Source organism: Solanum dulcamara, chromosome 10 (genome assembly GCF_947179165.1).
Source record: "Solanum dulcamara chromosome 10, daSolDulc1.2, whole genome shotgun sequence".
NCBI classification, from domain to species: Eukaryota; Viridiplantae; Streptophyta; class Magnoliopsida; order Solanales; family Solanaceae; genus Solanum; species Solanum dulcamara.
The window spans coordinates 16,723,226-16,748,533 of NC_077246.1; the positions used below are offsets into that span (position 1 = coordinate 16,723,226).

Sequence of the window (25,308 nt, forward strand, 5' to 3'; positions counted from 1 at the left end):
GAGGGCATGAGGAGAGGCAGAGGTAGGCCGAAGAAGTATTGGGGAGAGGTGATAAGATAGGATATGACACAATTTTAGGTTACTGAGGATGTGACGCTAGAAAGGAGGGGGTGTAGGGAATGCATTAGGGTAAAAGGTTAGTAGGTAGTGTAGTGTTGTCTTGCTTAGGCTCGCTGGTGTTTGTGATGGTATTACTTGTATTATTGTAGTTCTTGTTTTTCTATTTTTGATCATTGTCTATTATTGTTTTTTTAATAATCTATCCTAGTATCTAGTAGTTCGACTATCACATGATTTGTTGTTGTTTTAGCTCCTCTCTGGTAGACGTTTGCACTGTTTCCTTGTTATTTTCTATGTTCTCTTTATTGTCTCCTTCTTCTCTATATTGGGATTTGTTGCACTTGAGCCGAGGGTCTTTTGAAAACAGTGTTTCTACCTCCACGAGGTAGTGGTAAGGTCGCGTACATTCTGCCCTCCCCAGACCTCACTTGAGGGATTTAACTGGGTATGTTGTTGTTGTTGTTTTGTTGTTAAAATAATGTTTGGATAGGTTGTAGTTTTTGTTGTCAATTTAATAACATTTTTCTTGTCACTTTAGGTAAAAGATGACATTTTTATTGTTTGGTTTGACTATACTGTACTGTACAATAACGGCTAAGTTTTGTGCAATGCCCTTCATCACTTGTTTAAATATTGTATTTATGAACAATTCAAAACTAAAAAAAGGAAAAGATGATCATTAACAAGAAAGTTGAAAGGAGTACCTATATTGTAGCAAGGAGGAGTGCTGATGAAAAAGGTGGGGCATAAATATGATGAAGACAAAATATGGTAAATGATAGAGTTATAAAGTAAAGGGTAAATTGAGATTATTTTATAATAGTACGCTTAAATGTGAAATAGAACTAAAGCAGGACTTAATCACACCAAATTAGCTGTTAGGTAAAATGGGTCTTTTCATTGTTAAATAACAATGAATTTAACAATACAATACAATATGAACACACAATCCATACCTACTAACCTTCTACCCTAATATGCGACTTCCACACCCTGTTATCTAAGATCATGTCCTCTGTAATTTGGAGCTGCGCCATGTCTTGTCTAATCAACTCTCCCCTTTATTTTTTCGGCCTACCTCTACCTCTCCTCGTTCGTACCCACTATATCCAACCTCTCACACTCCCTCACTATGGCATCTGCGCATCTCCTCTTCACATGTCCAAACCATATCTGTCTTGGAGAATATTTTGTCGAAGTTGAAAAAACGAGTATTTAATTTGAAGTTGCATTATATTTGGGCATGAATTTTACTTGGGAAGACATAGTTAAACTCCTGTGAGTGAACACTAATATGAAACCAAAGGCAGACTGATAGATTGAGTTTTCCATTCTCCATAACCAACAAGGCTAGTGAATCCAATTCCCTAAAAGAATATCAAAGAAAGTTGAAGCTGTCTGGTTCTGAAGCGTTATCAGAGCAGCAAGGAGATGAGCTTCAAACTGAACTATTGGGATGTGAAAGCTTGAAGTTGTAAAATGGAAGAGGCTTAATGCTATTGCTGTGGTTGATTTCTTGTTTGGAAATGGGAATTTTGTTTTATTTTATATCAGGTTGTAGTCCAAAAAATGGGAAAAAAAACTCATGTATTAAGTTCTTTGGTCTACATAGGAAACTTGGAGGTACTGGTTGGCTTATTTTAAAAAAAATAATGAGTGAATAGAACTAGGAAGGGCTGTAAATTCGCCAAGATTATTTGGGTTTTTTTGGAAATCAAGTATCATTGGAAGGGCTGTTATCAACAGATGGTATGGGCGACCTTCAAAATGCTTTTCTTGCCCTAAATTAAATACTTTTGCAGGACATATTCTTTTAAGCATTTTTCTTGTATAACAGCTGGTCATATTCTCTTCCTTTTTGCTTGCCTTTTTCATCATAACCAGGATTCTTTTGAGCATAAATATTAATGATCATGCGCTTGAACTCTTAGGTGAAATTGACAGGAATCCCTGTCTTCTACTTAATTATTTTTGCGTCATACTTTTGCTAGCATTTTGGTGCAAGATGGCAATTGTAAATGAAGTTGAAGCAACATACTTGATTTTATCAGCACACTGCAATTCATGTAAAACCTTAGCTGTATTTTACACCAGCATTTTCTTAATGCTGGGTTCAATCAATGAAACTTTGCTTACTTATCAAAAAATATATGTTTTCACAATCAAACCACAGGGTCTTTTGGAGGGGCTTAGCGATTCATTCACGAAAAACTTTCAGTTTATCGACTCCGTCAAGGCTTATCTTTCATATGTTTTACTAAGAGCATCAGTTTCACAGTCACCTACCATATTTCAGGTTATTAATTTTGCTTTCTGAAACTATAAACTCATGTTATTGATATTCTTTTGAAACTCTTCAGATGTTTAACTCGCTAATAACTGTCCACGTAATTTGGCAGTATGCTACAGGAATTTTCTCAGTCCTATTATTGCGATTCAGGGAATGTCTCAAGGTACACATTGTTTACACTTCCTATTGTGATTTTGCTATCTATTTCAAATTTTGAGAGGTTGCAAAATAAAAAATTGATTTTCAGGGTGAAATTGGTATTTTCTTTCCCTTAATTGTCCTACGTCCACTGGATGGCACAGACTTGAATGCAAAAACAAGTGTTCCGCGGTATGATTTTTTCTTAAATGTAAATAGTTCTTTATATAGCTTTTGGACTTGATTTGTTAACTTCACCATGCCTTTTACTTTTTCCAAGTAATAGAGTCCCACCGAACTACACAAAATACTCGGTATTCTCAATCTTTATGTAGTTCATGACCTTGATACATTTGAAGGATTCGTACGGTGCATCCAATGATGTTGCGAAAATTGAATAACAATTCTAAATTAAAAGAAAAGGAAAGAAAAATATTCTGGGTATGTAATAGTTCAACTTACCAACTAATCTTCCATAGCAGCTTGGATAAACTAAGGTTTTGTCTTGAAAGTAGCTTCACATTAGGGTCTGTGAGTGAATCAATTGATATACTCAGTCATGCTTGTTTCATTCACAATATTGGGAGCATATTACCTTGATGAGATGATCACACCTGATGTATGAACGACCTGTATGTCCAAAAAGTACTTAAGTTGTTCTTAGGTCCCTCTTTGGAAGTGAGTTGAGTGGCTTATGCCCCATTTGTTTTGCATTGAGATTAACATATCTGAATCTGAATGTACATTTGAATGATTAAGATATTGTCTCTAGATCTGAGCACTAAATGATTAAGACAACTTGTTTTTCAACATCTGAATGTGCATACTTAATTGATTTTTAAACATAGTAAATATACAATTCAAATAAAAAAGTTATTAGATATTAGAAAAAATATAAATTTAATACAATAGAATAATTATTTGATTAACAAATAAAATATTTATGTTCGCCGGTGATGGTGGAGATGGTTTGTGGTGGTGGTGGTGATAGTTGTGAGGGTGAAGGTGGTTGGTGTTAGAGTTACTAATGCTATGGTGGCGGTTGATAGTGGTGGTTGTGGTTGTGATGGTTGATTTGGTTGATATTAATAGTTGGCGGTGTTGGTGGTGATGGTCTAAGAATGTGTGGTGGTTAGAAGTAGTATTGCTTGCGGTGCTAGTTTTGATGATGGAGGTGGTTGGTAGTACCGATTGGCCCCAATGGTTGTAGTGGTTGATAGTGGTGGTGGTGGTGACAACAACAGTGGTGGCAGTGGATATAATTATAATGATGGAGGTAAGTAAAGCGACTGAGAGTAGTGGTTGGCAGCGGTGTTGGTTGCTAGTAGTGATTGTTATGTCAGAGGTGGTGGTTGACGACGGTAGTGGTGGTTGTGATGGTAGAGGTGGTTAGTGGTTGTTGGTGATTGTGAATAGAGAGGTGGTGAAAATTATCCACACAAAAATACCTCTTAATGATATTAAGACTTTGTTCAAGATTATCATGATTTAGACCTATTCAGACCAAATAAGTGCTTAAATCTTCATGTAGAAAAATGCATTTAATTGTCTAAAGTTATAACCATTCAGATTTAGTCCTTCATAGGTGCAAACAAATGAGGCCTAGTGTCTCAATGCTTTCTTGGTCGTCTCCTGTAATCTCTCTCATCCACACAAACAATTTATAGAGACCGACCTTGTGTAGAGCATTGATATAAAACAAAATGTTCTGACTTAATATTGACTGATCCAAAATGCTGACCTACAGAATTGAAACATCCAACCTAAGCTAGTAGAGACTTTTTGAGATCATAAAGTGACCATCTGTATTGACATACTATACCGTACTCTCTTTGGGCACAAAATTAGATGGTTGCTCCATATTGACCTCTTCCTTAATGTTATTTTGGAAAAGTTCATTCTTGACTTCATACCTAATCTGGTAGCTGGCTTCGCATGCTAACTTGTGGATAGTTTGGAGGGAGCAGGACAGGAGCCTTTGACAGACTGAACTCCTTTCACCTTCATGATCTTTGTTTTATGTATGTTGGTGCTCACAGGATATATCTAGCAGTGTAGATGAGCTGATCTGTGTATGTGGATAAACTGAATTCTGGTTGTCTGGCGATAATTAATACATCTTTATTTAGAAATCTATTCTGTTTCTCTCTCTCTCTATAAATTAAGCTTATAAAAAAACTCAAACAAGCTGTCAAGCATTATTAATAAGAAATATCAGATGAACTTTACATGATTGAGGAATAGCCTCTTATCCCTTGTTTCTTTTTGGTGCATCCATGAGGTTCCTTTATGTATAGATGATTGCGCGTCGTTCGTAGAAAACCATATCTTTTTGTAGGTCTTCTAATTTTTGGTATACTTCTTGTATACAAACATCCCTTTATTGTTTCATGTTGTTAATATAATCATTACCTGTTACTGGTGGGAGGTGGTAGGTATCCCGTGGAATTAGTCGAGGTACGCGAAAGCAGGCCCGGACACCACGGTCATCAAAAAAAATAAATAATAAAAAAGAATCTTCAAGTAATAGGAAAATATGGAAATGAATTCTTGTGGTGCAGTAGATAGTGGAGAAGATATTTTATGGGTAAAAAAGACGGATTAATAATAGAAGCATTAGAGTTCCCATGGCATCAAGTAAACAAAGCAGTGTGGAAGTGAATCTACAAAAGGCTGTCTTTATTTTTTTCCCCATCAAGGAACTAGAAAATACTCAAACCTCATTCCTTTTGAGACTCATGCTTAAAACTATAGTTGAATTTTCTAAAATATTTTGAATTGAAAAGATTATTAAGTTAACACATTGACTTGTCAATTTTATTTATTTATTTTTTTTGAGAAGAAAACTAGTCAATTTTTTTTGAGAAAGAAACTTAAGCCCTATCTATAAACACTGTAATATGATTTATATAATAGCCACTCCAACTAATCAAAAAGCGAATAAAAACCTAACCCCTAACTCGAAACAATATAATACAACATATGAATGTGTAAAAACTAATTTAATATCCTGAAAAACCAATACAACTTGAATCAGATCTCTAGATTTCTATTTCTATAATGCAAAACCTAACATAGCTTGCTCAAGGTGAGGTGCCATGGTGTATGCTTTTTGCGGACGACATAGTCCTCATCGATGAGACTTGCAGCGGAGTTAACGCTAAGCTGGAAGATTGGAGATGCACCTTGGAGTCTAAGGGGTTTAAGCTGAGTAGGACCAAGACAGAGTACCTAGAGTGCAAGTTCAGTGAGACACCTCAAGAGGTTGGCGCGGAAGTTAGGCTCGGGGACCAAGCCATCCAAAAGAGAAGTAGTTTTAAGTACCTTGGTTCTATCATGCAAGACAGCGGAGAGATCGACGAGGATGTCACACACCGTATTGGGGCAGGATGGATGAAATGGAGGCTCGCCTCCGGGGTGTTATGTGACAAGAAGGTGCCACCACAACTTAAGGGCAAGTTCTACAAAGTGGTCGTTAGACCAGCTATGTTATATGGGGCGGAGTGTTGGCCAGTTAAGGTCTCCCACGTGCAAAAGATGAAGGTTGCCGAGATGAGAATGTTGAGATGGATGTGTGGGCATACCAGGAGTGACAGGATTAGAAATGAGGCTATTCGAGAAAAGGTAGGAGTGGCCGCGGTGGAAGACAAGATGCGGGAAACGCGACTGAGATGGTTTGGACATGTGAAGAGGAGAGTCCCAAATGCACCAGTGCGGAGATGTGAGAGGTTGGCCATGGATGGTTTCAGAAGAGGTAGGGGTAGGCCGAAGAAATATTGGGGAGAGGTGATCAGACAGGACATGACGCATTTACGACTTACCGAGGACATGACCCTAGATATGAGGGTGTGGAGGACACACATTAGGGTAGAAGGCTAGTACATAGTGGTTTTATTCACCCTCATTCGTAGGCGTATTAACGCACTATGATTCCTTGTACTCTGATGTATGTTATTTATGATATTTATGTTATTATCTAATAATAATATCTACTGTTTTTTTGTGCTTTGATTATACTATTGTTTGGACCATTTTCGTCATCTACTTATTTACTCTAATAATCTTGTCTGACCTTTTTCTATGCTTTTATTGAGCCGAGGGTCTTTCGGAAACAGCCGTCCTACATTGGTAGGAGTCAGGTCTGCGTACACTCTACCCTCCCCAGACCCCACGATGTGGGATTTCACTGGGTTGTTGTTGTTGTATTAGAATGTAATGTTTACGCATCATCTTGGACATGATATCTGTCACAAACCAGTTTTTCCAAAATTCTATGATATTACCTTTTTGTACAAGTTCGACATTTGGGGAGTGATCATAATTATAGAAGTTGAAAATATGATGGCATCAACACCCAAGGATGTGTCTAATGGTCAATGAAGTGGGAGAATAACCATGACTCTCAGGTTTGAATCCCCAACGAAGGCAAAAAAAAAACACGGTGATTTCTTTGCATCTGCCTAATCTTTGGTGGCATAGTAACCTGACACCTGTGCTGGTGGGAGATAGCAAGTATTCGGTGGGATAGTCGTGGTGAACGTAAGCTGACCAGTACACCATCATAAAGGAAGTGATGACACCACACTAGCATTAAATTGTTTAGAGCTACCAAATTAAGGTCTTTTTTTAAGAACCCAGATAAAAATAAAGAGAATCTCATGGTATTATCAAACAAAGTAGCATAGATGGATTACCCTGGTCTTGAGTCAATCACTGCATGCATGCAAACTAGTACAAAAACATTAAAGCCTTTGTCATCACTGTCTTTGCAGGATGCTAGAGAAAGTTTGCAAGAATTCCCAGATGCTTGTTGACCTTTATGTGAACTATGATTGTGATCTACAAGCACCCAACTTGTTTGAACGAATGGTCTCTCTCTCTCTCTCTGCAGTAGGTTGGCTTTGCAATATCTTGGTTATTGTATGACCCAAATGTCCTCTTTCTATTTGTTTTCTCTTATAGGCGACCACATTATCTAAAATTGCACAAGGGACACAAAACGCTGAGCCAAATTCAGTTGCCACATCCCAGATAGCGTCAATCAAAGCATCCTCTCTTCAGGCATCTCTTAGAATACCTTTTTCTTGAGATTTTGTTGGAAGTTCAATATTATACTTCATCTTCTCACTTCCTTTTGTTCTGCTCTTGGCCTTTATAGTGTCTTGTAAATGTGTTAAAATCTCTTGTCGAATGGGAGAAGCGTTGGACAGAGTCAGAAAGGCTGAGCAACAGGAATCAGTCTTCTGAAGATGAAACTATAAAGGGAGACCCTGATAAGATGAGAAACATGGATGATTCACCCAGTAATTTTGAGAAATTGAAGGCCCACAAATCTACTGTTGAAGCAGCTATTTCTGAAGTATGTCTTGTTGGCCTATTCTCATAGAAATGAGGAAATTTTCAGCCTTTGATTCTTCTGTTTTACTATCTATTTGGATAAAGTATCTGTTTGCTGCTGCCTTTATATACTGTATGTACTTGGGCTGGATTATTAATGTTTGGTTTCTTCGAAATAATGCAGTTCAATCGAAAACCCACGAAGGGAATCGAACATCTAATTTCAAATGGGCTGGTTGAAAACTCACCAACTTCAGTTGCTCAGTTTCTCAAAAGTTCTCCTAGCTTGGACAAGGTAAAATATCATTTATTCCCTTTTTATTCCTCTTTTGCCTCTCTAGTAGGGGTGAAGGGGTGTCTTGCTGTGCGTAGGTTGAGGCTTGTCAGTGCCTGTCATAGTATTAGTCATATCCCTATAGTTCTTGCCATATGATGTGTATTGTGTTTCGATTATCATACTTTTTTGTTTTTTTTATTGTTTCTTTCTTGTAGACTTTACACTGCCTTTCTTATTATCAACTATATTTTTTTTTCATTGTTTCTTCTCCTTTTACTTGGGTTTGATGCACTTGAGCTGAAGGTTTTTTGGAAACAACCTCTCTACCTCCTCGAGGTAGTGGTAAGGTCTGCGTACACTCTACCCTCCCCAGAACCCACTTAGTGGGATTTCACTGGGTATGTTATTGTTGCCTCTGTAAATTGACTTGAAGAAAAATTCTAACTGTACTGGAATTTCAGGCTATGATTGGTGACTACTTGGGTCAGCATGAGGAGTTTCCTGTGGCTGTCATGCATGCTTATGTCGACTCTATGAATTTCTCTGGAATGAAATTTGCTTTGGCAATTCGTGAATTTCTTAAAGGGTTCCGACTTCCTGGGGAAGCTCAGAAAATAGATCGCATTATGGAAAAGTTTGCAGAGCGGTAGGTATTCATTTAAAGTTCCTAGTATCATTGAGATGTCGTCCTTCTGTGAATTTGTCCCCCTCTTTTAAATCTTTGAGATATTGTCCTTTTGTGATTATACATATGAAAATATTAGTAACCAGATAGAAATGCCGAGGATAAACAAAAAGCATAGTAATTGAGAGTCTTTGAACTTGATTGATCTCTTTGCCACTCATGCTCTGTGGCTTAAGAACAATGAAATCTCTTTCTGCATCATGTCTGAGTCCTCAAATAAACTGATCCATGGTGTTCTGTGTAGTGCAGTAAACAAATAGTATACGGGCAAGCACTAAATCATCCAGTAGTTTTTAATACTGTTATTGTGGAGCATTCACTGAATAGTGATGAAATATTTAGTGATGCATATCTTTGGGTTTAGGGTATGCACAAAAACAGACAGATAAGATTGATTATAACCCTAAGACAAAATAATCATTGTGAATGATGATAATATGTTTGGAAAAGAGTGTACATTGACTTTAGCAAGTGGAAATCTGCTCTTTTTTTACTTTAATGTTACACAAATTGCATTTGGGCTGAGTTGTACCTTTGTCTACTTGTGGGATCTCATTTGCATTAGTAACAAAGCTTGTTTTTTATATCAAAAGAAAAAAGCTTCTTGTTACTGGAAAAAAGCTTATGTTGTAGTTGTCCTTTGTGAAATAAGGGGCACCAATTAGAACTATTTTTATGGACAAGCATATATCTTAATTTATGTCATGTTGAACTGCAAAAAATCGGGGAAATATAAATGCCAATGATCAAATCTATTCAATCTCGACGAGGATTAGAAATTGTTGTATCCTTAGTCACTTGATTTCTGGAATAGGTGTTTCTGAAACACGTGATGGATGAGTTACTTGGATTGGTATCCAAATCCATCATTCATAACAATGTCTATTGCTTGGGCTGAACACTATTCTTTTAACAGTTACTGTGCAGACAATCCTGGCCTATTCAAGAATGCAGACATAGCATATATTCTAGCATATGCAGTTATAATGCTGAATACCGATGCTCACAACCCACTGGTCTGGCCGAAAATGTCGAAGGATGATTTTATACGTATGAATGCAACTGATGAAGCAGAAGATTGTGCTCCAAAGGAACTGTTGGAGGAGATCTATGATTCAATTGTTCAAGAGGAGATAAAGATGAAAGATGATCCTGTTGGCCTAGCAAAAAGTAGCAAGCAGAAGCCTGAAGCTGAGGAGAGAGGACGTCTAGTCAATATTCTCAATCTTGCACAGCCTAGAAGGAGATCTTCAATTGACCCAAAATCCGAGAGTGAGGCTATCATCAAGCAGACACAGGCTATTTTCCGAAATCAAGGAGGAATAAGGGGAGTCTTTTATACTTCACACAATATCAAACTTGTACGTCCAATGATTGAAGCTCTAGGGTGGCCACTGCTTGCCACTTTAGCTGCCCTTATGGAGGAAGGAGATAACAAAGCACGGGTTAGTGTGTGCATGGAAGGATTTAAAGCTGGAATACACATCACACATGTTCTCAGGATGGACACCATGCGATATGCATTTTTGACAACTCTTCTTAGGTAATCTCTTGGGCATATCTGTTAATTTCACTCTTTCAGTGCAATAAACTGTTCTGATAATTAAAGCAACTTGGACCAAGTTTAGTATTTACTTCCTGAAAAATTAGCTCTTTTGTCTTTTAGATTCTGGGGCAAGGGTTGGGTGGACTGGTTTGGTGATAGATGAGGATAAATTTACGCTTTCCTGATTAGATATTGAAACAACTTTTGCAATTTCTCTGCAGACTTAATCTTTTACATGTACCAAGGGATATGAAAAGTAAAAATGTGGAAGCACTACGGACTCTTTTGGCTATATGTGATTCAGATACTGAAGCTTTGCAAGATACATGGATTGCGGTGCTTGAGTGCATTTCCCGGCTTGAGTTTATAGTAACTAATCCTTCAATGGCTGCAACAGTTATGCAAGGATCTAACCAAATTTCTAGAGATGCTCTGCTTCAATCTCTTAGAGAGTTGACTGGAAAACCTACTGAGCAAGTCTTCGTGAATAGTGTTAAACTGCCCAGTGAATCAGTGGTTGAATTTTTCAGTGGTTTGTGTAAAGTCTCAGCTGAGGAATTAAGACAATATCCTGCACGTGTTTTCAGCTTGCAAAAACTTGTTGAGATCAGCTATTACAACATGGCTCGCATACGAATGGTAATTGCTCCACCCATTCAAATGATACTAGTGTTGGGTAAATTTTTGACGTTGACCTGATAAGTGATTTGGTTGTATTGTTTAATTATCCATCTCTTTACCTCTTGTTGCCTAGTGCTACACAACACTAGTGACAACTAATGCTAGTGTAGTTCTAATTGCGGCTCAAGGGATAATCATACTAACTGCAAACTTAATGTATTACAAATATTTAATATATTGTGCATGTGGAATTATTTTCTCTTTGTACTTGATTACTAAGAGGGAAAACTAACAAAGTTAACATTTTTATAAACTGATCAATGCAAAGTTCTTATCTATTCTTTACTTGTCTTTTTACTCTTTTTAGTTTTAGAAGGTTTAAATTCAATAATTCTCTTGAGATGTTTGTTTTTATGTCAATTGTTCTTTTTTTTTTAGTGTAGACCTACTCTGGTGCTTACTTGAGATTTTATTTCAAAATGAATATATATTTGACTTTTATGATGTTTGCATGTGTCTTTGGAGGTTTTATCTTGCAGGTGTGCAATACATTTATGTTAGTGCCAAAGTGGAGCTCACTCGAATATATCCCATCATTAAATTTCAATTGTATTTCTTATTTATTGTAATTTAGTGGTTTACTTTAGAAACTTTATAGTTGATGAAGTGCTATTATAAATAGCATCAAGTAGATGCATATGGCAGAATAGTTACAAAGGAGTGAGATTGTTGTCTCTGTTACAATGAGACGCATGCCAAGGATAAAGAGCTAATAATGTCCATAAACTTCAATTGAGAATCTACAGGGTATAGACTATCCCAGCCACATAAATCTTAAAGACATTTAGCCTTAAGGGAGTGGTTTGGAGTTGATATTCCATCAAAACATATTCTATTCCTCTCATTCCAAACACACCAAAAAAGTACAAGCAGGAATAATATTTCAGACTTGTTTGATGGATTTGTCAGCTTTCCAAGAAATCCAACCAATGTAGGCATCCTTGATACTGTCTGGCATGGCCCATCTGAGGCCAAAAATTGTAATGAACGTGTTTAGCTAGGAATCCACTTGAAATGGAAGCAATTCTTTTGATTAAAGGAACAAAGAAGTAAACTAAAAATGATGCGGAGAAACATTTTTAACAACTGTGAAGTTATCTGAAATAAAAGTTTTTGTTGAATCTTGAATGAGGTATTATGCTCTTCCCTCTTATAGTTGTTTTCTTTTGTATCAATTTTTATTTCCAAACAATTGGTATTTTAGTATAACAACTTTTTGAGAAAGATTTAGGTAGAACAATTTGTTCTGTGTATTGTGACAAATATTTCTATGGATTTCTCTGATTCTTATGTTACTCAATATTATTGATTTTTTTGATCACCTAAAGAATGTTATCCCCTAAGTGGGTGTTTTTCCATCTCCGTTTGCTAATTGGATGACTAGATTACTAATTAATTTGTTCTGTGTATTGTGACAAAATTTTCTATGGATTTCTCTGATGCTTCCTTTTCTCAATATTATTGATTTGTTTGAACACATAAGGAACCTGCACCTAAGTGAGTGCGTTTCCACCTCCAATAGCTAATTGGATGACTAGAATTATTAATTTGTTGAAGTTCATTTGGTTATGGAGCTGCATCTCTTGTGGCACAATAGGAATCAACTTAGCATTGATAACTAGTACGAGGTGGTGCATAATTTTGTTAGTGCCAGTGAAGTAATTCATTGATGATAACCGCCTTGCATTTTCCTAAGATGATGTCTTAAATGACATTCCAGGTTTGGGCAAGAATATGGTCTGTTCTGGCTACTCATTTTATTTTTGCTGGGAGCCATCCTGAAGAGAAAGTTGCTATGTATGCCATAGATTCTCTTCGGCAACTTGGTATGAAGTATTTGGAGCGTGCTGAACTTGCCAATTTTACCTTCCAGAATGATATCTTAAAACCGTTTGTCGTTCTTATGCGAAGCAGTCGAAGCGAAACCATAAGGAGACTTATTGTGGATTGCATTGTGCAAGTACGTATGCTTCTTATCTTTTTCTTGAGTTGCTTGTTTTATTTTTGTGGCGGAAATATACTGATTCCTGCATGGTAGCAGATGATAAAGTCGAAGGTGGGAAGTATTAAGTCTGGTTGGCGAAGTGTGTTCATGATATTCACAGCTGCCGCAGATGATGAACTAGAGTCGATTGTTGAAAGTGCTTTTGAGAATGTTGAGCAGGGTACGGAGCACTTTGTTCTTTTTTAAAATTGCTTCTGCATGTTTCTCACTTTTTTGTGTCCATTGGAGAAGGCTTAGTTATAGTATTAATATTGAAATAATGTTGTAGTTATATTGGAGCACTTTGATCAAGTAGTTGGAGATTGCTTCATGGACTGTGTCAATTGTTTAATCAGATTTGCTAATAACAAGACCTCTCATAGAATCAGTTTGAAGGCAATTGCACTACTTCGTATATGCGAGGATCGTCTTGCAGAGGTTTGTTGTCTGGGTCTCACTTAGTTGAGGAGGCTTCCCCTCCTTGTCAATTCCATTTTCATTCATTATTTTATTTTCAATTTGTATTCCTAGTATGACATGTATGGTTTATGACAGCTGATTTTCCATGGGGGGGGGGGGGGGGCAACTGTGAAAATTAACCTTAAATTTGAAAACATTGTAAGAATCACTGTAATGGAATGCCTCAGATAATCTAGCAATTTTATATAAAAAGGGCAGCCCGGTGCACTTAAGCTCCCTCTATGCGCAGGGTCCGGGGAAGGGCCCGACCACAAGGGTCTGTTGTACGCAGCCTTACCTTGCATTTCTGCCAGAGGCTGTTACCAAGGCTTGAACCCGTGACCTTCTGGTCAAATGGCAGCAACTTTACCAGTTACTTCAAGGCTCCCCTTCAATCTAGCAATTTTATATGATCAAAGTATATCTAACTCTGACAAATGGGATATATGTGATATTTAGGCGACTATTTTCAGGTGTCATATGTAGATATCTTCTCTTACTTCCGATAACCATCCACATGCTCGCTATCTGGCGCTCAGTTGCATAGTTAAGGCTCTATTATTCCCTAAAGAAATTGCATAAGTTCCTGCTGATATTATTCAGTGTAAAAATGAATTTCAGGGTCTTATACCTGGTGGTGCTTTGAAGCCAGTTGACAGTACTGAAGATGCTACTTGTGACGTCACAGAGCATTTTTGGTTCCCAATGTTGGCTGGTCTCTCTGATCTGACCTCTGATCCTAGACCAGAGGTTAGAAACTGTGCACTTGAGGTTCTATTCGATTTGCTGAATGAGCGAGGTGGCAAATTTTCGTCCACGTTTTGGGAGAACATTTTTCACCGCGTTCTATTTCCCATTTTTGATCATGTCAGACAAGCTGGAAAAGAGAATCTAAGCTCTACTGATGAATGGCCACGTGAAAGTAGCATTCATTCACTCCAATTGCTGTGCAACCTGTTCAACACTTTTTACAAGGTATGAGAAGTGGTTGATAAGGAACGTGTTAATTATCTGCTATTTCTGAAGGCTAGATTTTCTTATTTGATCCATACTATCTGTTTTAATTTCAAATAATTAAAAAAATGAAGTGTTCAAGTACAATTCCCAACCTTCTGTAGGGTATTTATTTGCTTAATGACTTGCATATGTGTGATAGACATGTATGATTGTGCTTTAAGTGTGATCTTCCAACTTGTTTGTCATCTCCCCAGATCATACTATGTGGGGGTGTTTCCCCTGTTCTGTCTGTATTGTTTCATCTCTTCCCAGTATGCTTTGGCAACTGCACTAGGCTAAACCAGTGTGCCAATTGGTCTGAAAAACAAGCTTATGTGTGAATCGAAGTACTTTGCAATCAATTATTTGGCTATTATAACCGTGAACTTGCATCATATCCTTTGTTCAGCATTCTCCAATTTGGATGTTTGCTTTATGGTGTAATCAATTATCTGAATTGCTTGATAAGCGTGTTGCCTGATTCACCAGCATCGGGAGTCGTTATATTTGCAGCTGCACTAGGCTAAACCAGTGTGCCAATTGGTCTAAAAAACTAAGCTAATGTGTCAATCAAAGTACTTTTGTACCCATCTGGTGGACCTCCTCCACCCTTGTGAACATACATTGCTTGATACTCATCCTTTTTACGCGCCTCTCCCGGGAAAATGTTGTCTTTAAGCCATTTCGCTTACTGTTGGTTTTTACGGTTTAGAAAGAATCATTTGATTTTTATCAAAGTCAAGTTCTCTATCTTGATACAAACTTCTCAAGACTTAATCTACCGTTTGTGAAAACACATCACTTATGGTCATTATATTTGCTAAACTTCACGTTTCCATAGGTATTGCTATCTCTCTGCCAATTAGATTTGTTTCTTTGGATTTGGCACTGAATGTTAATAGATCAGCTAAACGCATGGTTCCAGCTTTTGTGTGAGGCCCATCATAGGTAAATATCACACTATAGTGCCTTCAGCTTCTGGTGCTGTAACTTTATTGCTGATTATTTCAAGAAAAGAGAGATGTTCTCTCTTCTCGCTTGTTCTCTGTTAAAAGCAGGGGAGGGATATTGGCCATAATGAGTTGATGTATCTTGGTATAAGTGGAAAGTAGGGTACTTAAAAATTTTGGACAACCCAAAAAATAGACAAGATAGTTAATTTAGAATCAAAGGATTATCTTTTTCCACTCATACCACTGCAATATCCATCTTTTCTTATAAGTAATATTATCTGATACTAATCGAATTTTAAACTCCTTCGTTCGTACTCAAGCTCCCTCTTATAGTCTTCAAAGGCTTCTCTATCTACTGCTTTTGGTAAATCCCTATAACACACAACTCATATTCAAAAAATTAGAATTTTTAATCTCTACTTAGAACCTGATGAGAAAGATAAGTTCAGCAGAAGCTTGGTGTTTGTCCATGCTTAATGGTTGCAAGGGCAACAGTCCTGGGCTGAAGAATGATGCCAAGTTCTTATCACATTTTACTTCCCAACTCATTTATTTATGCTGGTTAGTTTTGCAGGCCTTGCTCTCTCATGTGCCCCATCATGTTGTCCTCATGGTAGCCCTAGATCACTTTGAGCACATTGTCCGCTTGTATTAAGTATGTTATGTCACCTAAAATGCCAGTTTGTTGAACTTCTGAAGTGGAACTCACAAATGTTGCCCCTGATTCTGCTGTATTTTGCTGTTTATACCCAATAATGGAATTTGATAAGGAGTCTCATGTTGGAAGTACAGCGATACATGTATCGTGCATACAAATCCTCTGTTATGCAGTTCATTCCCAATAGTGAAATTTGTTTAGGAGTCTCACCTTGAAGGTGTACCACTATCACACTGTGTATTTATGTATGCAGGTCATCTGTAATTTATTTCAATCTTTGTTTTTATTAAGATTTATAAGATTGTAAATTTGTAACCGACAAATTTATTTACTAGAAGCCTACTGCAGCAGATTATGTTTTATATTTGACACCAGATTGGTTTTTGGTTCTTCCACAATTAAAAAATGTGATATAAAATTGTCACACCCTTGTTTTTTTTTTTGAGGAAGAATTGTGTAATTGATCATGTGATTTTATTTAATAAAGTATTACAATCTCTATTTTCTGAGGTTTGAAAATTTCTAATTCATGAGCATTTTGGTTGTAGAATGTGTGTTTCATGCTGCCCCCACTGCTGGGTTTGCTTTTAGATTGTGCCCAAAAATCTGATCAGTCTGTAGTTGCAATCTCTCTTGGTGCATTGGTGCATCTTATTGAAGTTGGTGGACACCAATTTAGTTACAATGATTGGGATACCTTGCTGGAAAGCATAAGGTGCAATTCTAATTTTATTAAGTTGTCTGTTCTTTCTGGTTGACTATTTTATTCTCATGATATAGTTGATCTATTTTATGTCTCAGAAATGCTTCATATGCTACACAACCCCTTGAGCTTCTGAATGATTTGGGTTTTGAGAACTCAAAGCATCACACTGCACTGGTAAGAAATAAGATCTTTTGCTGATAATGAATCCTGAATTTTCGCTAATATTGAGTTGTGTTGGATATAATCAGCATAATGTTACTGAAAATGGAAATGGTGGTGGCCATTCATCAGACGTGCTGGACGATACTCATGGATCGGAGCGCCCTGCTGATTTGGAGGAAACTGGAGGTTGTTGCTGAGGAAATTCAACCATTTTATTCTTTTCTATTGAGTTTTGCTTGCAAATAATTAAAGAAAAAGTCTTTATAGGTATGCCCTCACCATCTGGGAGATCTGAGAAACATACTGTTCCGGAAGGTCTTGACCGTAGTCAAACAATAGGTCAGAAAATTATGGGAAATATGATGGACAACCGCTTCATCAGAAGTTTCACCTCTAAACCAAAGATTCAGGCTTCTGATATTTTACCAACTTCACCGTCAAAGGTATTGCAGGATTCTTGGTTGATTTGCTGTCCTAACTGTTGTATGTAAGTTGGAAATGTCCCAGGAAAAACTGTATTTGTTAAAAATTGGGGAATGATGTAGCCTACAACTTCATAGAATTCTCAAATAAAAAATCCTTTTCTTATAAATTAAAGAACGTATTAGGTACATAGTTCATTTTTTGATCACTTTATGTTAAGTCACATGCTAATATATCTCTGTTAAATGCGAAGACATGCGAAACCAAGTTGACGTGTTATCTGATGGTTAATAATGCAATTTTGTGTAAGTTGGCAAATAAATCATCATTTACTCACTTATATACACTTAAAATACAAAAGGGCTGGTGTCCATTTACTGCTTTAATCAAAATTCTTTTTCTAGTCAAACTATGATATTCATTTGAAACAGAGAATTCTTAACAGTGCATGTTATATTGATAACCTTATCGAAAAGAGGATGATGCTAATGTGTCAAAAACTATCCAGCAAAAGGTGTTTTCTTTTTCTTTTCTCTTATTTTCTAAGGAGAATACCTCCAATAATGGATGACTTGTTGATGTTCTTTCTTGTATCATCCATGTTTCAAGAAAGTAATGGGTGAATATCTTTGTTGCATTTGTTATTGAGCTGCAATACTAAGTGGTTGCATTACCTATTTTAGCACTTCCTCTGAGTATGATTTATATTATTTTGATTTGTTTCTTCTGTTTGCTCTTCTATATAATGTATAGTTATTAGCTGATGATGTGGAGCCTGAGGCAAAAGATGAGGATGAAAGTTCAATGTTGGCTACTATTAGGAGCAAATGCATCACACAGTTGTTACTTCTCAGTGCAATTGACAGCATTCAGGTATTGCTCGTCCATTTTAACTGCAGTGCTAAGTTTCTCTATCCAATGCTCCAATAGAAATCATTGGAGCTGTTGCAATAGCTTCTGGTATTGATAACGCGTATGTTTTGATGCTTAGTTGACAATAATCTGGTAAAGGATCCTACTTTTTACCAGTCGTCTACTACCATTATTTTCCCCCTGTCAACAATTATATGGCTCAGAGAACTTAAGTGTCATTTCTGTAGGATGGCCTTATAGATGACAAAGGGGGCTTACACGATTCAAAATTGTAGCTTCCAATTCGAATTTACCCTCAATATATAATAGGACCTCGTTTGTAACTGCTGACTCTTTTAGGTATTTTTATGAGCACATATATATTGATTTGCTGTTTTACTATTTTTTTGGTTGGAAATCTGACCACTTGTGGATAGTTAAGGATAAATTTTTCAAATTTCACTGGGGAAGTCAATGAAGCAAAGTGATGGAAAAATTCTTTTGAAGAATAATGATACAGTGTTTTCTAATTTTCCAAAAAATGAGAAAATGTGATAAAATGATTTTTCTTTTTTCTCCAGTATATGACACCATAGAGGGTTGTGTTCAATTGGGAACTATTGAAGAAATTAGAGAATAAGTCATCTCTGAATCGAACTGATCCTTAAATCTTGAAGATTCTGAAAAACGGCAATACCTAAATGGAAGTGATCTAATACTAATTAACATGGTTCCTTCACTTTGCTTGAAGTGCCTGTATTAAATGGGTGTGGGCACTTTGTGCAGAATCTTCAAATTATGCTAAAAGTTAGCAAAAAGCTGCACACACCTATGGATTTATAATTCATGAAGGAAAACTTTTTCCTATTTTTCCATCAGAAATAACCAAACGCATATGGGTAGCTAAATTTCCGTCATGTATTAGTTTGGGGATTGACATTGGAATGATGTAAGAGTATTACCCCATTTCTTTCTGTGATAAACTATGGTGTTTGGGCTAGCGTGCACACACAGAGTATTACCCAATATTACATGGCAATAGTTGGTTGTATATGGAATTGTAAAGGTTTTCTACTTCGATTAGTTTTTAGATTTTTTTTTTCGAGAAATGATGAAAGTACAATTCCTTAGTTTTAGGGTGAAATTTAGATTAGATGTCTGGATGTGGAAAATTGTTATAGTTTGTTAATTACTCGTTTGGACTTTGATTAATCTTCTGATAACATTGTATCATTTATTTCATCGACTACATAAACTGAATTAGATAAAGCCATTTTACATTCAAATAATATGGTAAATCATTAAATTTGATATTGTCATTACAAATTAAGAGCAACATATGTCTTCTGCTAGTAGCAATTGAATTAATGGAAGGAACAAGAAACTTAAAAGCATTTCACTTTGAAGAGCTTTAAACAGACTGACTACCCAAGAGTTTTGACAGCTCAAAAATAGGAAGAGCAATTGTAAGCCTTCTTTGATCTTGCTATTATATAATGTGAAAACTGTGAATATATTGCATCCTGAACTTATTGGAGTGTTCCGTGGGCAGCTCTAGCTATTACCTATAGTCTGTTTTGGAGTGAGGTCTCTATATTTAAGATTTCAGCTCCATTTGCCAGTCTAGCCATCATACAAACTTTATAGTGCAATTTTGTAAATATTTTTCTGCTCTTACTATTTCGCCTTTCTGATGTGTTTCAAACATGCAGAAGAAATACTGGAACAAGTTGAAGCCAACACACAAGATAACTATAATGGACATCTTGTTCTCTGTGTTAGAGTTTGCTGCATCATATAATTCATATTCCAATCTCAGATTGCGGATGCGCCAAATACCTGCTGAAAGGTTGGTATCGTTTCCTATGGTATTTCCACAGATTCATTTTTCCTACATTTTTCAAATTGCTACCATCTTGTGTTTGATTTACCTTATTGTTGCACAGGCCACCATTTAATCTTCTCCGCCAGGAATTATCAGGAACGTCCATCTATCTTGATATCTTACAGAAGACAACAGCTGGGATCAATTCTGTAAGGGAAGAATCAACTGAAACTACCGTTGCTCAGAGTGGAAATAGTTATATGAATAATGATGCAACTTCTAGCGATAAGTTTCAACAGCAGGGATCAATTAAAGAAGATAAGTTTCAACAAATTGCAGAAGAGAAACTGGTATCATTTTGTGGACAGGTTCTGAGGGAGGCATCCGAGTTCCAGTCCTGCACAGCAGAGAGTGCTAATAAGGATGTTCATCAAGTTTTGGAATTGCGTTCTCCAATCATTGTTAAGGTAGGGAGTGCATGATTTCTTGAAGTTAGCTTTGTCTTTATTGTCTTTTTACTGCTTTTAACTGATGTGTCGTCAGGGCTTTGGTCTAGTGGTAAGAGCTGTGATGTGTGTGCTAGGTGCACTTCACGGGTTCGAACCCTATCGCAGACAATAACATGGTACTTTAGTGGAGAAGGGTAGGGTGTGTGCTCATTATCCATTGAGTTTCAAACTGTGCACCACTAGCACTCGGGGATTTCTTGGTTATAAAAGAACTGCTTTCAATTAATCATCAAAATATTTTTTAGTAGCTCACTTCTAGTAAACCTCTTCTATTTTTCCCCTTTGGAACTTGTGGAGGGTACATATTGCTAAGACATAATTGAACAGATAGAAGTGTCTCCTTTACAGTAGTTTAAATTTTAGATAAGGTGGTCACATAATTCAACGTGGTATCAGTTCAGATATAGGCTTTAGGTTCGAGTCTTACTGCCATCATTAACAACAGTATTTCTTCACACTTGACCTAATAAAAAAGATTTTGGCTTTCATGTGAGGGTGTGTTAAGATATATTAAATAAATAAAGTGTCCCCTCTAATAGAAACTTGTAGACGAGGATGTCACACTATTCCACAAGAAAACATGTATGATTGTAGCATATGGCTTCACTGGTAGTGCCACAATCAATATAGAAATTTGGCATTATTTTTCAGCCATCAAGGTATAGTTTATGCTGTACAAATCTGTGATGGTTTCTAGGGAATCGACTGTATCAATCAACACAACTTGGAAGATGCTGGTTCTCATACCAAAGCTGAATGCTTTGCTCACGTTTACTACTTATGTTATACCCAATTGACCATCAGTCTTTGTTAGCATCATTTCCTTTAATGTTAAAGATATTTAACCTTAGAAATCTCGTAATCTCTCATGGTTCTTGTTTCCATTTGGACAAATTTCTCAGTTTTCACTAACAGAAAAGTGTTCAATTGTTAAGACAGAGATCACTTTTGGTTGAATCATCCTGTTCCTGATTTCCTAATCAAAATCATACTGAAGTTTCAGTATGCTACTTGAAACTCTCACTTCTTGTTTCATTCTGATTTCCTTCTCCTTATGACCCTCGTTAGCACCTACTCTATCACATCATTATTGCTATAAACTCACGAGGTACTGGTGCATTGATAGTAATTTTTGCTTTGAATTGGGTTGTATCACTTTTCTGAATTCTGTACAATCATTTTCTGGTAAATTCTCTGAGATTTAGGAATTGCAATTGTGGTTTTCTTGTGCATTATTTTATTTGAATTGTCTTTCAGGTGCTGAGGGGTATGTGCTCTATGAACAGCCAAATATTCAGGAGTCACCTTAGAGAGTTCTATCCTTTGATTACTAAACTTGTATGCTGTGACCAGGTAATCTTTTCCCTAAAATGTTAATATACTAAAGAAGTAAATCAATTTCTTAATACTAGCTCTTTATATGAAGTGTATTCTGCCTAGTTGGTACTATAATCATCGTGGATAATGGATAGGTCAGTCCCATGTGAAATCACTCTCCACATCACAAGTAACGGGACCCTTTCTGTTTTGGTTTATTCGAAAGATCAGCTACTCCTATTGAATACAATCTTTAACACATAACCCCCCCCCCTCCCACCCCCCCACCCCAAATGTGGCATAGTTTATTGAGTCCACACCCAAACTTTTTGTAGTCTTAGTTATCCCCCTGAAACTTTTTGTAGTTTGAGTTATCCCCCTGGAATTGACTATTTGTTAGGATTTATCCTCTTTCTTCCCTTTCCCTTGGACAACCTCAGCCCAAAGATGTGAGAGACACCCTTCCAGGTGAATTTGTTTGTCCACTTGGTATTTTCTAAAAATATAATATATGTTTTTACCTTTTTGAATGCATTAATTTTTTGGATCATTTTTAAAATTTGTAAAATACTTTGCTGGAACACCTTTATATAAGGCTAATTTTTTTAATTAGCAAAAATATAATGGAGTTTCAACCAAGCATTTGCTCGAGAAAGAAATAACACAGTTGAAACAACTAGTCATTGCATATAAAGAAGAATTACACAGTTGAAAGTCTATTATTAGGCTTAAATGATTTTTTATTTAGCTAAATATAATGGAGTTTCGGTCATTTTTTTTAACAGATTTGGCCCGAAAAATACGCGGTTGGAATAAATTTTCATTGCATTTAAAGAACGGAAAAATACACAATTGGAACTCTATTATTTTGGTGAAAACATTTCTATTTGGATAAAGTTAATGGAGTTCCAGCCTAATTTCTTTTTAATATGTTTGGCTCAAAAAGAAGAAAGACATAATTGGAACAGATAACCATTGCATTTAAAGATGAAATAAAAAGAAATACATAGTTGAAACTCTATTATTTTGGTCAAAACTTTATTATTTGGCTCAACATAATGGAGTTCTAGCCAAGTTTTTTTTTCCCAGATATGACCTGAAAAAGAATAAGTACTTGGAATGAATAGTCATTGCAACTAAAGAAGAGGTAAAAAGAAATACAAAGTTAGAGGTACAATAAGTATTGTGTATTAATAAGCAGCAAGAAGAAATACATAATTGGAACTAGTAAACCATTGTAAATGGTTATTTGACAATTAATGGTTGGAAAATTTCCCCCTTCTCTCACGCGCCTAAAAGAGTTTGTATCCATGTTTTTTGTCCTGTCAAAGTGCTAGTGGTGAAGGTTATCAAATAGTCAAGTCAGGGGAGTAATTACTAATTAGTACTACAAAAAGTTTTGATGTGCATAAACGGTGCCAAGTTTAGGGGGTAGTAAGATTGTGCCTAAATTTTATTAAATAGGCAATGGGTTTTTTGTTTTCAACCATGATTTCCTTTTTTGAACATCCTACCTTTTTCATACACTAAAATGCCATATTAGATATGTCTTATGAGCTCATACATAATAGCCAGTTAAGAGATTTCTTTCTTTGATCTGCATACTTCAGCATTGAACCTGCATTTACTTGTTCAATCCTTAACTAAGGCTTGACTGGGTATGATTCTTTATTTCTTCAATCTCTAACGGAAGATTGACTAAGTTAGGAACCTTAATCTCTAGGATCATTTGCTTCTTAAACTTTTAAGATTATTTGCTTGTTAATACCTATCAATGTAGTTTTCAGGATACAGACTTACCTGTGCTTTTGGCCGAAAAAGGAGGTTCTAGGAGGAGCGTTGTTACATGTTTATAAGTTTTATGATTAAATGCAACAAACTTTAGTTCACAGGGAAAATTTTCTTTAATGCATGCTTCTCCTAAGTGTGACTGGTTTACCCTCCCTCCTATTTCCACTTTAACCTTTAGGTCCAATTTCATTTTCATGCCAGTGATTACTCATTTTCCTTTTTCTGCTTGCATGCCATAAAAGTCATGGTTTTACTTGCATGGTTAAGAGTTCAAAAAATGCTTCCCCTTCTCTTTCTTTTCGTTTTCTCACCTAGGTTCCCCAGCTTTGGTTGCTTGGCTGCGATAGGCCTAACACTTAGTAAGTGGCAGCGTAACAATCCCCTTGTATAGGTTGGGGCTACCTTATTATTAGAGAAAGGAAAAAGTTTTTCCACTTGATGACTAGGGTTGGCAACTAAATTATGTCTCTGAGACTCCATAGCATAAGAAAGTCGTGGAGTGCTACCACAAGTATGAGTTTCAAATCTTTGATATTAATCGTTTTTTTTCCCGTCATTCCAAATTGCTAACGGTCTTGTTCTACTTCAGATGGATGTACGTGGATCCCTTGCAGATCTTTTTAATATGCAGTTGAATCCGCTGTTGGCTTAAGATGTATTGAGAGCCAAGTGAGGCATGATTTTCTATGAAGAGCTTGAGAGGTTGACTTGCTAATTGACGTACTACCACCTGTACTACTATTCTCTACTGCTATCCTCAGCATATCGATATTTTAATAGTTTCTTCAGGTTAGGTTTAAAGGCTTATAGAACAATCTCCCTTCTCTTGCAATAGATGGAGAGATAAGATTCACACATTATGGGTTTACACAGTTATGATAGTGACAATTTTGTCGGACTTGCAGAACTAAACTGCCTTGATTGTGCAAATTAGGCATGGATTTTATCAGTCTTTGGTTCCTAGTTTTTTCTGAATCAGTTTCAGCCTTATGTATGTAAGAGGCCTAAGCATATTTATAGAGTGATATTCCTATGTTGAGTGTCATTGTAATGTGTACTATAAACGAGGTCTTGCCCTGTTTCTTAAATGGGTTATATTGATGTAGTGACTTGTAGTGTTGTGTATGTAGTCTTACTATTGTTATCTTAAAATAACAAAAGGATAAGGTTGTTTTTAGTCTTTCTTGTATTCAAACTGTTAAATTTTGGGACTCCTGTTTAAGGAGATGGTCATAGTTAGAGCAGTTAATATGGGTTGGCCTGGTTCAGTTCGCACGAGCCCTGGAATGCGACGGATGATACAGAGCTAACCGTCAGTATCTGTTCACAAAGAATAATTAATAAATAATCTTGCATGCTTAATCATCGCTTAGCATATTTTAGATAATAATTAATTTATATTTTTACACTTAGTATTGAACGGACAAAGTAAATATAAAAGTATTTTGTACTGACTAAATAAAATAAACTCTCTGATACATTAAATATATTTATACCCTTTATCTTAATATGTATTTTATTACAAGTAATATATGTTTTTCATGGTTTTGATTTATCAAAAGATGAAATTCTTTTTTGGGTCAATATACCTTTTAAAGTGAATGATAATAATAGGCACATATGAAATAATGGTTATTTGATGGAATTTATGTTTCCGTC

The 25,308-nt window shown here is 36.2% G+C and overlaps 1 protein-coding gene across 1 annotated transcript in view; it reads left to right on the top strand.

Annotated features, from left to right (window-relative positions):
- The window catches only part of LOC129870847 (brefeldin A-inhibited guanine nucleotide-exchange protein 5), a 42,105-nt gene extending 17,347 nt beyond the window's left edge, over positions 1-24,758 (top strand). Inside the window, exons 12-34 of the mRNA XM_055945723.1 lie at positions 2,234-2,356; positions 2,460-2,513; positions 2,598-2,680; positions 7,261-7,357; positions 7,451-7,549; positions 7,647-7,847; positions 8,010-8,120; positions 8,564-8,748; positions 9,704-10,330; positions 10,555-10,972; positions 12,735-12,974; positions 13,056-13,179; positions 13,288-13,436; positions 14,079-14,432; positions 16,613-16,779; positions 16,866-16,944; positions 17,019-17,118; positions 17,200-17,375; positions 18,109-18,228; positions 19,920-20,056; positions 20,154-20,499; positions 21,799-21,894; positions 24,239-24,758. Of these exons, the coding sequence (XP_055801698.1) occupies positions 2,234-2,356; positions 2,460-2,513; positions 2,598-2,680; positions 7,261-7,357; positions 7,451-7,549; positions 7,647-7,847; positions 8,010-8,120; positions 8,564-8,748; positions 9,704-10,330; positions 10,555-10,972; positions 12,735-12,974; positions 13,056-13,179; positions 13,288-13,436; positions 14,079-14,432; positions 16,613-16,779; positions 16,866-16,944; positions 17,019-17,118; positions 17,200-17,375; positions 18,109-18,228; positions 19,920-20,056; positions 20,154-20,499; positions 21,799-21,894; positions 24,239-24,301 (4,149 nt within the window). The 3' untranslated portion in view covers positions 24,302-24,758. The remainder of the gene's footprint in view (positions 1-2,233; positions 2,357-2,459; positions 2,514-2,597; positions 2,681-7,260; positions 7,358-7,450; positions 7,550-7,646; positions 7,848-8,009; positions 8,121-8,563; positions 8,749-9,703; positions 10,331-10,554; positions 10,973-12,734; positions 12,975-13,055; positions 13,180-13,287; positions 13,437-14,078; positions 14,433-16,612; positions 16,780-16,865; positions 16,945-17,018; positions 17,119-17,199; positions 17,376-18,108; positions 18,229-19,919; positions 20,057-20,153; positions 20,500-21,798; positions 21,895-24,238) is intronic.
- Positions 24,759-25,308: the final 550 nt, after the last annotated feature.